General features: G+C 41.8%; 1 protein-coding gene across 2 annotated transcripts in view; it reads left to right on the top strand.

The window, feature by feature from the left end:
• Window positions 1-13711, top strand: part of Nfia (nuclear factor I A) — a 335528-nt gene that overhangs the window by 248892 nt on the left and 72925 nt on the right. For both annotated transcript variants that reach the window (XM_032901855.1, XM_032901851.1), the window contains one exon: window positions 13301-13429. In XM_032901855.1, the coding sequence (XP_032757746.1) occupies window positions 13301-13429 (129 nt within the window). The remainder of the gene's footprint in view (window positions 1-13300; window positions 13430-13711) is intronic.

Below are 13711 nucleotides of genomic sequence, written 5' to 3'. Positions count from 1 at the left end.
AGAGACTACGACTCACTAGGGGCAAAGGGCTTGAATAGCTAAGTCCGTCAGGAGACTCATGCGGTGTGGAGGGCAGACAGCATCACAGTTTGGGAGTTCACTGATTGGCCTGGGCCACAGTCTCCCAGTGCACTTGTTGAGAAGGGCTTTTATACCAGCCCTCCCATGACTACTGGGCAGCAGTGAAGCCTGGTCCCTGTGTCTTTCTCTTCCCAACAGCCAAGAGTTTCAGGAACAACCAAAAAAGCATGCACATCGCTGGCACCTTAGGAATTCCACAGGAAGTACATGAGCTGGGTCCATCCTGAGCTAATAAAATGCATCACACCTCATATGGACCAAAATCTCCCTGTCTTAATAAACTACAGAGTTTTGACTTAAGGATGTAGAAAGGACAGACAGATAGAGGTACATGATAGACCACAATTATTGCAGATCCGATATTTTGCATTATCTGTTAGATATTGCTAAAAGTTTCTTGAACTTCTACAAGGTAGTTTAAATCTTTCATATAAAAACTAGACAAGGTAGTTTAAATTTTTCATATAAAAAGAAGAATCTCCTTAAGTAACGATCTTATCTTCTAGACTTATAAACATAATGCAGATATGAGCCAGGCCATAATTTGATTAATAAAGAAGATATATTGGCTAATATTTTTGTCATCAGAACGCTGCTGGAATTTTAAATATATAAGTGTTTTATAAGTAACAGTGGTAGCCAATGGCAACACACATTATTCTCAACTATATATATGCATACATACATATATCATACATGCATACATGTGAGCTAAACATACGTGTGTTTATTTCACATATACCCATTTAATTTATTTTAAAAAAGATCAGATCCCATATCACTTATGGTAGTATTTACAGGCCGATTTCTCTCTCATTTACCTTCTGGTTCTCTACCATACTAAGGAATCTACTTAAATATTAAATGATTTTATGCTGTAGTTTGTGTTGAAATAGACTACCACTGCTTTTTAATAAGGTAGTTCTTTAATACTCCCGAGCAAGAGTCTTCTCTGTGAGGAATGGGAAGAGAGGAAGAAGGAAATCTTTGGACCTATACATCCCTGTCTCTCTGTTCAGGGTGTCAGCTTCTGATGGGCCTGTGTGCTTGACCCCTGTTTTCCTGTAGACGATTACAATAATTCATCTAACTCCATCCATCCACAGGCTTCAGTTACATCATAAACTCATCAATTAATCAAAGACGTGGCACCCATTTGGCGATGATGGGTGAAGTGCGTCCGAGGAGATTCCGGGAAGTGCTCACATGCACATAGTAAATCAGTCCTGGTAGTGTCTGAACAGCTCTCCAAGTGCTCCAACAGAGAGGGTTCCCTCCAGCCTGATCACAGTGTCTGTCCCTCAGATGAGAGGGGGAATCAAGCAGACAAAAGTCCCCTCATATTACAACATCTCTTAGAGGTGAAAAATTAACCCGAAATTGAAATGGCGTTGCATGTTAAAAGCAGTTCATTGCTGTGGCTTCTCAGAACCAAGGGTTACTGATCCCCTCCCCACCTTCTTTTTTTATCAACTAAAAGCCTGTCTGAGCTTTTGGAGTCTTAAATCTAGGGCTACTATGATTCTTGGTTCTCTTATTTCTTTGATGTGAGGGCCTGCTTTTGGTCCAGTGCCTTGCATCACTGTGGAGAGAGGGTGCCACCAGGCACTGATTATGTCCAAGGCTCACTCAAACCAGGCTCCTGAGCGCCCATGTTGGGATGTGGGACTTGTGTGTTCCTGTGCTTTATTTTAAATAATTCCAATTTCTTGGCATCTCCCACTGTACATGGAATGAGGGATGGATTAAAGTTCCCACTGGCGTAGACAGAAATGCACTGAGCACATTAGAACTTGTAAGAGCATCGTTCCTCATCTGAGGGTCCTATGTAGTGCCCCCTGCTTCTGTCCTGTTAGAAAGCTTAACCTGGGAGTTGCTCAGCTATCGCCAGCTTCTAGCTCTAGTGACTTCCAAATACCAGAGTTACGTGGACTTGATGCCAGTCAGAACGCATCGCCTGTTCTTCAGCCGTGTAGTGCACAGCGAGAAGAGAGCATTTGTGAGCGTGGCTCTGCATCCCTGCCTGCCTCCCCGCACTCCTGAGGCTCTCACAGAAGCCACACTGCCTGTTCTTTATGTTTTAACATACATTGTCTTTATTTTGGCATATTTTTATAATTTTCATTAAACATTTTATTTGTTTACATTTCAGAGGAATCCCCCTTCCCTATCACCCTTCTACCAACCTTCCATCCCATTACTTCTCTCCCCACTCCCCTTTGCCTCTATGAGGGTGCTCTTCCACCCACTCACCCACTCCCACCGCACCCCTCTAGCATCCCCCTACACTGGGGCATCAAGGCTCTCTCCCCTCCCACTGATGTCAGATAAGGCCATCCTCTGCTACTTATGTATCTGGAGTCCTGGCTTCCTCTGTGTACTCTTTGGTTGGTAGCTTAGTCCCTGGGAGCTCTGGCTGGTCCAGTTAGCTGATATTGTTCTTCTTATGGGGTTGCAGTCCCCTTCAGCTCCTTCAGTCCTTCCCCTAGCTCTTCCCTGGACTCAGTCTAATGGTTGTCTGTAAATATCTGCATCTGTTTTGGTCAGGTACTGGCAGAGCCTCTCAGGGAACAGTCATATCAGACTCCTGTCACCAAGCGCTTCTTGGCATCAGCAATAGTGTGGGAGTTTGGTGTCTACAGATGGCATGGATCTCTAGGTGGGGCAGTCTCTGGATGGCCTTTCCTTCAGTCTCTGCTCCATGCTTTTTGTCCCTAGCTTTCCTTTGGACAGGAACATTTCTGGATTAAATATTTTGAGCGAATAGGTGGCCTCATCCCTCTACTGGGGGACATGCGTATCTACTGGAGGTGGTCTCTATTCTAATGTCCAATTCACATTTAGGATTAAAAGGAGAAAGGAAAGTTGAATGTGCCTCAGGTCCAGTTATTATTTGATATTTGTCATTTTAAGGTGGTGACACCTGCTTCTAATTTGAAAAGTTCTTTCCATCAGTGGGTGTTTTCTTTTTTTTTTTTCTAGAAATTTTATCCCCAAAAGACTTAAGTAATAATTTTTCTCCTTTGGTGTGCTTACGTCTGTACGTTTGTCTCTCAGCACTGAAGGCTCAAGATGCCTTTAGTTAAAAAGGGGAAAAACTTTCATAACACAGATCCATTGAATTTAGTTTATATCAATTTTTGTCCTGGCCACATATAAGGAGAGTTTGCAGAGAAATGGTTTGTTACAGGTCACTACTATTTGGGTTACATGACGGTTGTCTTGAGTTGACTAACACCAGAGCTGGAGATAAAATCTGAACAGAGCAGGAACTACTTAAACACAACACTCATATTTAGTTGGTTTTCCCCAGCAGGGGCAAGTTAGAAGCCATTGTCATGTGACTCTGAGTGGAAGGCATAATGAAGGAGACTGGCGTGTCCTCTTTGACACATGTAGTAATCACTGCGTTGGAGGATAGCTACTTGTAGTGCCCAGTGTCGTTTGCTTTGTTGTTTTCTGAGCCTGTATGAAGACCTTTTCCTCACAAGTGCTGGATAAAGTTCATCCCATGAGTAGAAAAAGCTGTGAACGATGGTGCACTGCTAGCAACCCATTCTGATTGGCCTGTGGGGAGTTGTCTGCTTAAAATTGGATCCTTGTGTTGAGTTTCCAAAAAAGGTGTGAATGTGAAAAACAAGTGTTAAATCATGACTCCAGAGAAAATGTCGGCCATGAGCAGTTTTTAGTCTAAGCAAAAACCAAACTTTAAAATTTGGATAAATAAGACAAGTTGGGGGAGAGGGTGAGTCACTAGCTCCCAAATCAAAGCTTCTTGGAGAAGCAAGTTTCACTGAACTCGAATGCGACACTCAACGGAGACATTGATTGAATGGAACTGACTCATTTTCTTAATTGATATGCAAAGCTCTGCCAAGCATTTACCCTTAGTGTCAGATAAGTAATTTTTAATAAAATATTTCCAAGACGTGAAGACAGTTAAGAAAACAGCACGGTTTTTAATAACTGCACTCGTAAGTAAACGGATCTATCATTATGTTGTCACAAAGAATGACAGAGAGCAGAAACACGCTGCTGATCCCTCACAGATAAGTGTGTAATGTAATTAGACAGACACCCTTCCTCTGTCGAATGCAGCATTAATCATTAGAAATGCAACTCACTCTGTTTGATCTGTCGCTGTTGTTCTAAAGGAACAGCCATCCGGCGAGCCGCCGTGCTGCAGTGACTCATGGATGTGTATGATTGGTATCAGAATTTCTCTTGATTTTTGAATGTTTGAACACTGCTAATAATTCTGTGGCACTTTTGCACGCGTGACGAAGTATTCGAGATGTGGTGCTTTGTTTTGTTTGCAAAATATCAGTGCAATAAGTATTCTTGAACTCAAAATATTTTTAAGCTTTGAAATGGTCTTTGGTCTCATCTGAAATGATGGCATCATTTATAGTCAGATTTTCCTGAAAAGGATGGGCTTGAAGTTGTCTGCATTAAACTGTAGCCTAAGAGAGAGACTTTCTGTGAAAAATTGTGTCCAAATGATGAAATGCATTGCCCCTTTCCAACATTCATAAGCACTGACTTTAAAAAAAAAATCCATTTTCTTTTACCATGTAGCTTCATCTTTGAACTGTGAATTGCTGAATTGTTATAAAGAGATATCAGTACAATTTACCACACAAGTGTATCTTCCCACTCTCTCAGTAACTCAAAGGCCTTCCCGGATACAGAAGAGGGTTGGTGAAGGATAGCAGGCAGATCTCACTAAGTAACAGGTGGAGGTCAGCGGAGTTTATTTGTGGGGATGAGCACGAACAGAGGCGAAGCATCAAATGCTTTGCCATAATAAGGTTTAGCAAGAAAACGCTGACTGTACCAAGCTGAGATTCTCGCTGACAGAACCTTTTCTTGTGTTTATTACTTGATTTCACAGTTCAAGCAATTTGAAGAGGCCTAAAATTATATTCTCTTTCCCTTATGAAATGTTTCAATCAGCTTCAAATTTTTCACTTCAAATAAAGTGATAGGTGCTTTCCATGTGTCCAAGAGCTGTTAAGGTAAATAGAGCCCTCCTGCCGCCATTACTCCACACAGCCTTCTGATTAAATCTTGCCAGTGGAACCCTCAAGTCCCAAGTATTTGATTGTGGTTTAAGTGGCAGGCAGGGACATATTTTAATAGACGCTTAAGTTGGTATCACTGGGGCTAGTGTTATTTGCTCAGAAGAGCATCAGTAAGGATTTTGATGAAGTGCAAGCATTGTGTTGCCGTGGCTTCTAGGAGGTGAGAAGAAAAGCCTTTGGGTTCCCTATTCTTCCAGATTGTTCACAGGCTTGGCTTTTAGAGAGTTTACATGACCTTCACACGCCTGTCTTTCACAATAACATCCAGAGAAGTAAAGTCGCCACCGTTGCCCCAGAGGGTGAGAAAGCAGGACGTTAGTTACCCCTGCACACACAAGAGCTGCCACATAGAACATTTACCTCAGTGCCAGCACAAGCACCTGCTCTGTGAGGCACTGTGACCATCGGCCGCGCATGACTCTGAACACCCAAAGTGTGGCGACGCTGGGTGATGGAATCTGTACCCTAATGCATGTGTACTGGAGTAGCTTCGTGTGGCCAGCGTCCACCATACTGGACAAGGCAGATGCAAGCCACACAGGCGTGAGTATTGGCTTTTGCAGCTGTGTATCTAAGCAGGATGAACAAATGCTTTACCGTGGTACACTGGTAATTGTTTTTGCAGGAAGAAAATCATTTGTCTCGTAATTTTTCTCTTTACTCACAGCCCTGTGAACGTGAGATTGCTGTGTTGAGCCAAGGCTGGGCCATCCCATAATATGGGGTAGGAAGAAAGGCCGGGGGCAGTGGGATAGATAGAGAACACACTGTCTCCTAGACACATGGGAAGCAGGGCACACACTTGGTTCTTGTCCTTTTGCTGGTCTGTGTTTGTGTGGGTTTGTGGGGTTTTTGCTGTTGTTTTGTTTTGTCGTGTTTGCTTTGCTGTTATTGTTGTTGTTTTAAGAAAAAGGAAGTGACTTCAGTTTGCCCAAAAAACCAGGTTCTCAGGTGCATTTTCTTTACGTCTAGGTTGCTTTTCCATAGCTGTACCTGGCTCCTCTTACTCAGGAGAGAACATTCGGAGTACATCAGAGAATCACTACTTCTTTCCCCTAGAATGATGTGTATAATGATGTCCTCCATGCTCCCTTTTCAGGAAAAACCATAAGCAACAACAAAACCCTGAAGAAGTCACTATGTCCCCAAGCCTTTTAAACCGCCTGGACATCTTTATAAGGTGCTAATTCTTCCAGAGATTTCCTTGTAGTTTTCTTTAAATGGTTGAGTATGGCATAGAAAGGATAGCGTTTAGAAGCTTTTTTAGTTTCAGTGTATTCTCCCCATTATAAAATGATGTCCAGATATTTTTATTCACTGAAAAGTGCTAACAGCCAAGTGTTTTACCTCTCAATTACCCAATGTACTAATTACAGTAAGTTGTGTTACAGTGAACCCTAATGCTTTTTATCACTACTACAGAAATTTAAGGAAGGCACCCTATCTTCAGCTACATCCTCATTTTGCGTACTGTATGTTTACAATTACTAGAGCAGACTCAAGTGGTCATGAGTCTGCCCGCTCGGCACCTTTGTTTAGCATTACGGCTGCTAAATCTGGTGGAATCACGTGGAATAGTTGCAATAGTTCTAGAAAGGCCCTGTTCTTGCCAGGGGTAGGGTGTAGAATGTCTCACAGTCCTACAGTTGGGGAGATGAGTCCAGGATTTCATCCTGAGCTTGAGAAATGTCAGTGAAATTGACACTGGAGTAACTTCCTGTTCCCCACAGTGTCCCCTGAAAGGGGTAATCTAAGTGCCTGCCTGTAAGAGGCCAATCATAAGAGTGGTTAACTGCATTTACACAAAGAAAAGTTCTTCACTGCCACTCATAAACTGGATGTAATCCAACTCCTGCCATGGAGATATCACTCAGAGAAATAAAGAGTACCTTCCTTTCAGTACATACCCTTATTCTGAGGTAGGACACATTGCGCTAATCTCAGCACTCAGGGAACTCAGGCAGGAGGATCAGGAATTTTAGACCAGCCTAGCTACATAGAAAGGAAACCGAGCTTGGATGGAGAGAGAAAGGCAAAGAAAGGATATGCTCGATTTTTAGAAGAGTGTTGTATGGAAAGGAGAAAGAGTTTTGGGTGTGTGGGTTCAAATCCAGGCTTTTGCACTTACTTAGCTGCAACCCCTCACCTTCTCAGTCTTTACTCCCATAGTCGTCCTCTCTCTGAGCCAACCTCGCACCTACTGGACTATTCCCAAGCATGCCTGACTTGCCCCTACCTACAGAAAGTTCTTCATGACTCCTTCCTGCCCTTATGTGTGGCAGACCTAGCCTACTATTTGTGCTTTTTGCAGATTCAATTACCCATGATCCTCTGTGCTCCAGAATGTTAATATTCATCTTGATTTTCAAGAAGCAGAAATCATAGTTGCTTAACTTAAGGTGCTTTGAGTCTGCATGTAACATTACCTTAGCAGATCTTTACTCTGTCTAATGAGGCTACAATCAAATTCTGTCCAGCCTGACCGTCCAGCAAGTTGCCAAGGACGGGGTGTTAAAAGGCCATCGGTAGTCCTGATTTTGAGTAAATTTCTTAACATCCCTTAATCTGTAACACCTGCAGTGTTAGATTGTAGGTAGGCAAGGATAATACCCATATCTAAAATTAAAATCTAAGGAATTAAAATATTTGTAAGTACACAGCACATAGTAGGTACTCTCTAATTTATAGTTTTATTGTTTTCTGTTGATTTTTTTGGAAATGATTAATATACAGGAATTTGATATCACTGGGTGTTTGCTGAGTCAGGAAATGAAGGTGTCTGGAAACCTTTACGCTTGGAGTAATCCTGACCTGGAGTGAGGTACATCATACAGATGGTCACTGGGGATTAGAAACTGACAATAAAGAAGAGAAAAGCCAGGCTATGCCAAATACCATATACAGACCAGTGGTTTTCAACCTGTGGGTCATGACCCCCTTGGGGGTTAACAAGCCTTTCACAGGGCTCTCCTAAGACCATCAGAAAACACAGATATTTACATTACAATTCATAACAGTAGCAAAATTACAATTATGAAGTGGCAATGAAAACAATTTTATGGTTGAGGGAGTCACTACAATATGAGGAACTGTGGGAAAAGGTCACAGCATTAGGAAGGTTGAGGACCACTGATAGAGACCAGCCTCACAGCATTTGGGGAGCTCTTCTAACCCGATTCATACTGAGCTTAAACCTGAAGGGCAAAGTGGCTTGTTCTTCTATTTTCTCTCAAACACTCCGTGACTGTAACACTCGGACAGTCCTTGAAACTCAGCTTCCTATATTAGTTATGACACCTTGAAGAAAAGAATTTGAATGTCATGCCCCAAACTCCAGCAATGGACATATGAGACAAGGTTACCTATAGACTGTACCTGGGCAACTGTCCGAGAAGAATGACATCTGTACTTGATGAAGCTAGCAGTGGCACTCCCTCGCCTTAGTGTCCTTTTAAAATATCTGTCCAGAGATGATAGGGATGGCTCATTGGTGAAGAGCGCTTGTTGCCCTTAACTTGTTGACCTAGGCTTAATTCCCTGCACCCATACAGTGGTTCACAACCATCTATAAATCCAGTTCCAGGGATTCCAAAGGCCTCTTCTGACTTCCACAACACCAGGCTATGGTATATACGTGTGGTATACATACATGCTCTCAGGCAAAACATTCATATACATAAAATAAATTAATTCATTAAATTAATTTTTGAGTTTATGGTTTGCCCTCCCTTGCCACCATTGCTCCTATAATCCCTGAAAGTAGCCCTTGGAGGCCTTTTAAGTAGTGACAACCTTCTAGTGCCTGTAGCAATTCCTTCTCAGCTTCTACTGGGGAGTTCTTGATCAAAGTCTCTGATAAAGCCCATAATCTGGGGGTAGAATAGTTAAAATTATGATTCTCCTATTTTCCTTTTTCAGGACTTAAGGTAAATCTTAATTTCTCTAGGAGAACCTAAGAATTAATGAATTAAATATTGCCTAATCTAATTTGTTAAAAGCTACTTCTTATAAGAATCAGGGGAAAATAACTATTTTCAGACATGTTTAATCTTTTTAAAAGAAAAAATAACCACTAATTATATCTCTCTTCCCCTCACCCCAAGAAAATTATACCCTATTCCCTTTTGTATGAGGTGGTGTCGTTTTCTCTGAATTAAGTGTATCCTAGAGGAAAACCTTACAATTTAGGATTAGGTAGGTAAAAATAATGGAGACTTCTTGAAATCTAGAGAGTGTGAATAGCAGGTGTTGCTATACATAATTCGAAAATCCTGTTGGTTCTTATTTCAGATGACAGGTTGGCACATACTTAGCAACTGAAAGCAACACAGATTTTGTATGTCCTATTTCCAGGGTCAGCAGTCTCAGTACCAGGAGCTCAGGTCTCTCTCAAGGGTGCCAGCATGGTCTTGTTCCTTCTGTAGCCCTCTCTGGAGCTTAGGGTCCTCCTTCAAGTCTTGATGGTCATTGGCAGCATTCAGTGTTCTGGCTTTAGGACCAAGGTTTTGGCTTTCTTAAAGTTTCATTACTCTAGAAAGTGCACCAAAGTTAAAGATTTGGTTAAAGCTTCATTACTCTAGGAAGTGCACCAAGGTTAAAGATTTGATTTGTAACAGAAACCCCTAAAGTTATCATTTGTACCATAATTCTATAACTCCAATGCAGAGGGAATTGGTGAGAGAGGCTTTAACAAGGAGTTAAGTTCAAAGTAACTTAAAAAGCCAAACTATTTCAAAAGCAGAAGCCAAGATGGACATTCTGCAGCTTTTAACACGGAGTATTTTACTCGCGTTTTGAAATTTCATCTGGTCAATTAAGTATACAAAACAAATTAACCAAAACATACATTATGCATGTAGAAAAATATTAGAGTATATAACAAGAAAATGGGCTCAATATAAGTCTTTAAAAATTGAAAACGCAAAGTAATTTTGAGCTTCATGACAGCCTTAGGGTTCACATTACTTGACTGTGATAAATTTAGAAGATTAGACATAGTCTGGCATGTTGTTCTTGCATGCTGACTATGCTTCTTCCTGCTTTAACTCTTTCAAGGAGGTGTGTGTGTGTGTGTGTGTGTGTGTGTGTGTGTGTGTGTGTGTGCGCGCGCGCAGAGCTTAGACCTCCCACCTTGTTTTTAGGCAGGGTCTCTCACTGTTTGTGCTGCTGTACTGTGTGACGCAGGAAGCCAGCCGGCAAGACCCTGCCACAGGGGCTGCATATACTTGCGTATGCTTGCGTAGGACTAAGCATGCTTGGCTTTACCCGGTCATAGGAGTGCAGGGACTAACTTAATTGGCTTTACTTGGCTTTATGTAGGTCCTGGGGTTTTGGATGCAGGTCCTTATGCTTCAATGATAGCACTTGGACCACTGGCCTTTCCCAAAGCCCGTATTTTGCTATTTCTTAAAAACCACTCAGCAACTTGATCATTCTCCACCTGTTATTGTCCAAGTTATGCTCAAAGTTCCATTTTTACACAGCAAGCATTGAGGGGAACGGTGAGCGTTCTGAAGAAACCACAGCTTTCTTGAGTTAGTCACTTGCTCCCTTCAATATAGTTGGTTCAGTACCACGATTCCATCAATGCTTCCATTGTTAAAAAAGTGAAATAAAATCCTCCATCTTCAAAGTTTTGACATTTTCCACTGCTATTCTATTTCTGTGTCTTTCCTAACATGTAATTCTGGCATTTGCCTGAATTTAAAGTAGTAGAATAGGAGGTAGCTCAAGGCTTCCACTGTGCAAAAGAGATTTGAATGGCTTGGGAGATTTGTTGACACTTAAATGTTTATCGTTTACTTTTTTGTTTAAAGGCATTCCTGCACTGTTGTTGAATTGCAATGCTTTGCTTAGGTCACTGCCAGTGACTGCTCACCCACAACCTCAGGGTGCCCTAGCTGTTGGCACACTGGTATGGTGTGATCTGTTGTCTTTTCAACAAATATAATTAATGCCACTAGGACTGAAAATTTTGTTTTTAATTCCAATCGAATAGGGATTGGCCTAAAATGGATTTGATTTAGGAGTGTTAATAACATGAAATCGCACAGCCACCCAACATGTACTTGCATCTGATTTGTTAGGAGTGCACTAACTAGTTTGCTTTCCTCTTGAAATGAAAGCCTGAGTTTTGTTATATCAAAGCCATCTATGTGTGAAGTCACAGGTAAAAGTGCACTCTGTACGTGGAGTGTAACGGTCACACACACAGAAAGACAGACTGACTGACAGAGAGGGAGAGAGAGAGAGACAGAGAGACAGAGAGAGAGAGAATATCTTTTGGGATACTTTGGTACATTTTAGAATCTTTGATCAACATATTTAACCTAGAAAAGGCCTAGATACACTTCATACCCAGATGCATTTGGATATCATGCTATAGAATAGCATTAATCTCCAATTTAAAATAAAACAACAGACATGTTTAGGTATAGTCTCTCTATATAAAAATACTCACCATCGCTCATGGTACTAGCAGTTACTCAGTGACAGTTACTAATGTCAACAGACCAATTACTTATTTTTCCCAAGTAATTCTCAGATCAGAGGGGAAAAAAATCATAGGTAGACATGTTTAAATGATTTTCCTTTCTTTTTCTGATGCAGTGCAGATCAATTTATGCTGGAGACTTGAGATTCCAGATTTGCCCTGTGATATGAAGATTTGACGTCATTTCCTTTTTTAAATACCTAAACCTCTGTCGTCTCACCTGGCGCTCCCCCAAATGCACAGGGGCCACCAGTTGTGTCTGTTAGCACAGTTGCTGAGAACACCCAAATCCAGTAATCACGACGGGCTCTTATCTCATTATTCCCCCAGGATTTTTCTTTCCAGCACATTTCCCAAGTTTGAAATGTTGTGAAAAATCCTAGACACTGTAGAAAAATGCTATTTTGTAAGACAAGATTTTCTTTTATTTCCTTAGCCCAGAGGTGATATACGTTCATCATAGAAAGGGCAAAGAAGCAAAAGGAAGCAAGGGAAACACAGAAATGTAACTCACTGAGGGAGCCGAGGTCACAGAACACGCACAACTCCCAGTTCTTTCTCTGCATAGAAAAAAAAACCACGCAAATTATGCCGTGCGTTCTGTGATTGATGCACTGCAACATCCCGTGTTGTAATTGGCTTTTCAGTCAGCGTTACAGTATAAATATCCCCCGTGTTGTTATTCTTTTACAGTATTCTTTTCATTGGTTAGACCATATTTACTGAACCAGTCCCAATTGCTTGTATTTTAAGGTTTTTTTTTTTTTTACTTTTATCTTTTCTTTTCCTGTTCTATAAATAATTCACTGAAAGAACATCTGAGCCGCTATTATCAAGGGCATTTTTATGTTAAAAAAGCTAAATTATTTAAAGTGTAGAAAAATGCTTTGGCGCTGAAATAAGGTAACTGACAAGACAAAATGATTGCATGTGTGGCTGCCTTTGTGTGCTTAGGCAGCCTCCTTTGTAAGGGTCCCAAAGGTCACAGGCACGTGACAAATTCACTGGAAAAGTTGAAGCCTGTGTAAGTCAGATTTCTGTTACTATAAGAAGTACCGGGGGGAATGGAGCTTTGGAAGAGAATTCTAATGCTCTTAGAGGATCTAGTTCATGATCAGGTAGACCTCCCAGACTCACTGGTGCTTGGAGCAAGGTGTGGAGAATACAGTAAGTAAAACTGCTTCCCTTTAGCCAGGAAGCAAGAGAGAGCAAGATGAAGGGATCAGATCCTGGGATCCCACTCAGTAGTCTCTTCCTTGGCCCACCTCTTAAAGGCTCCTCCTCCACCTGGTAGAGCTACTTGGGATAGGGAGATCTTAAAATGCAGGCCTTTTGCAGAGGACAATGAAGACCCGAGATACAGAAACCCCCACACAGAGGAGGTCAACAGTCTCCAAAATGGACTATGAGTTAAAACAATAGATTAAAACCACTTCCAGAACCGCCTGAAGGTGGGGAGCATTCTGTTACTGATCTTTTCTTTCCTGTGACAAATTCAAAGCAATTTAGTATACATTTCCATTTACAGATGATTCCATTTTATCCCCCCACTTCCCCCACTCTCTTAAGTGTTGTCTTCTTGGTCACGCAAATTGTCGCTCTGTAGATTAAAGTTGCCTCAACGATCACCCCTTCTTGCCAGGCATGCCATCTCCAACCACTCTGAAGAAGTCTGAGAAGTCTGGTTTCAGCAGCCCCTCCCCTTCGCAGACCTCCTCCCTCGGAACAGCATTCACACAGCATCACCGACCTGTCATAACAGGACCGAGAGGTGAGTTGTTCCCCAGAGTCCCACAGGGTCTATAGCATAACCTTGAGATCCAAGTATCAAAGTGGGGAGACAGCGAGGACTCCCCTGTACACTACTGCGAGGCAGGGAGTGATCCAGTTCTTATACTAGAGGATAATCTGACAACTTTAGGGACCAATGAGATTTGACATCCAATCTATTGCTCTAAAGTTAACAGACACAGCCTTTTCCGTTTGAGGGACCAATATCCAATGTGCCCCCGCGCTGTACGTGTGCATGCCTTATGTGAGGTGTTTGGTGAGT

The sequence above is a fragment of the Rattus rattus genome, chromosome 1 (assembly GCF_011064425.1).
Source record: "Rattus rattus isolate New Zealand chromosome 1, Rrattus_CSIRO_v1, whole genome shotgun sequence".
NCBI classification, from domain to species: Eukaryota; Metazoa; Chordata; class Mammalia; order Rodentia; family Muridae; genus Rattus; species Rattus rattus.
The sequence above is the reverse complement of the archived record's forward strand: the minus strand, read 5'-3'. Positions and strand labels throughout refer to the sequence as shown.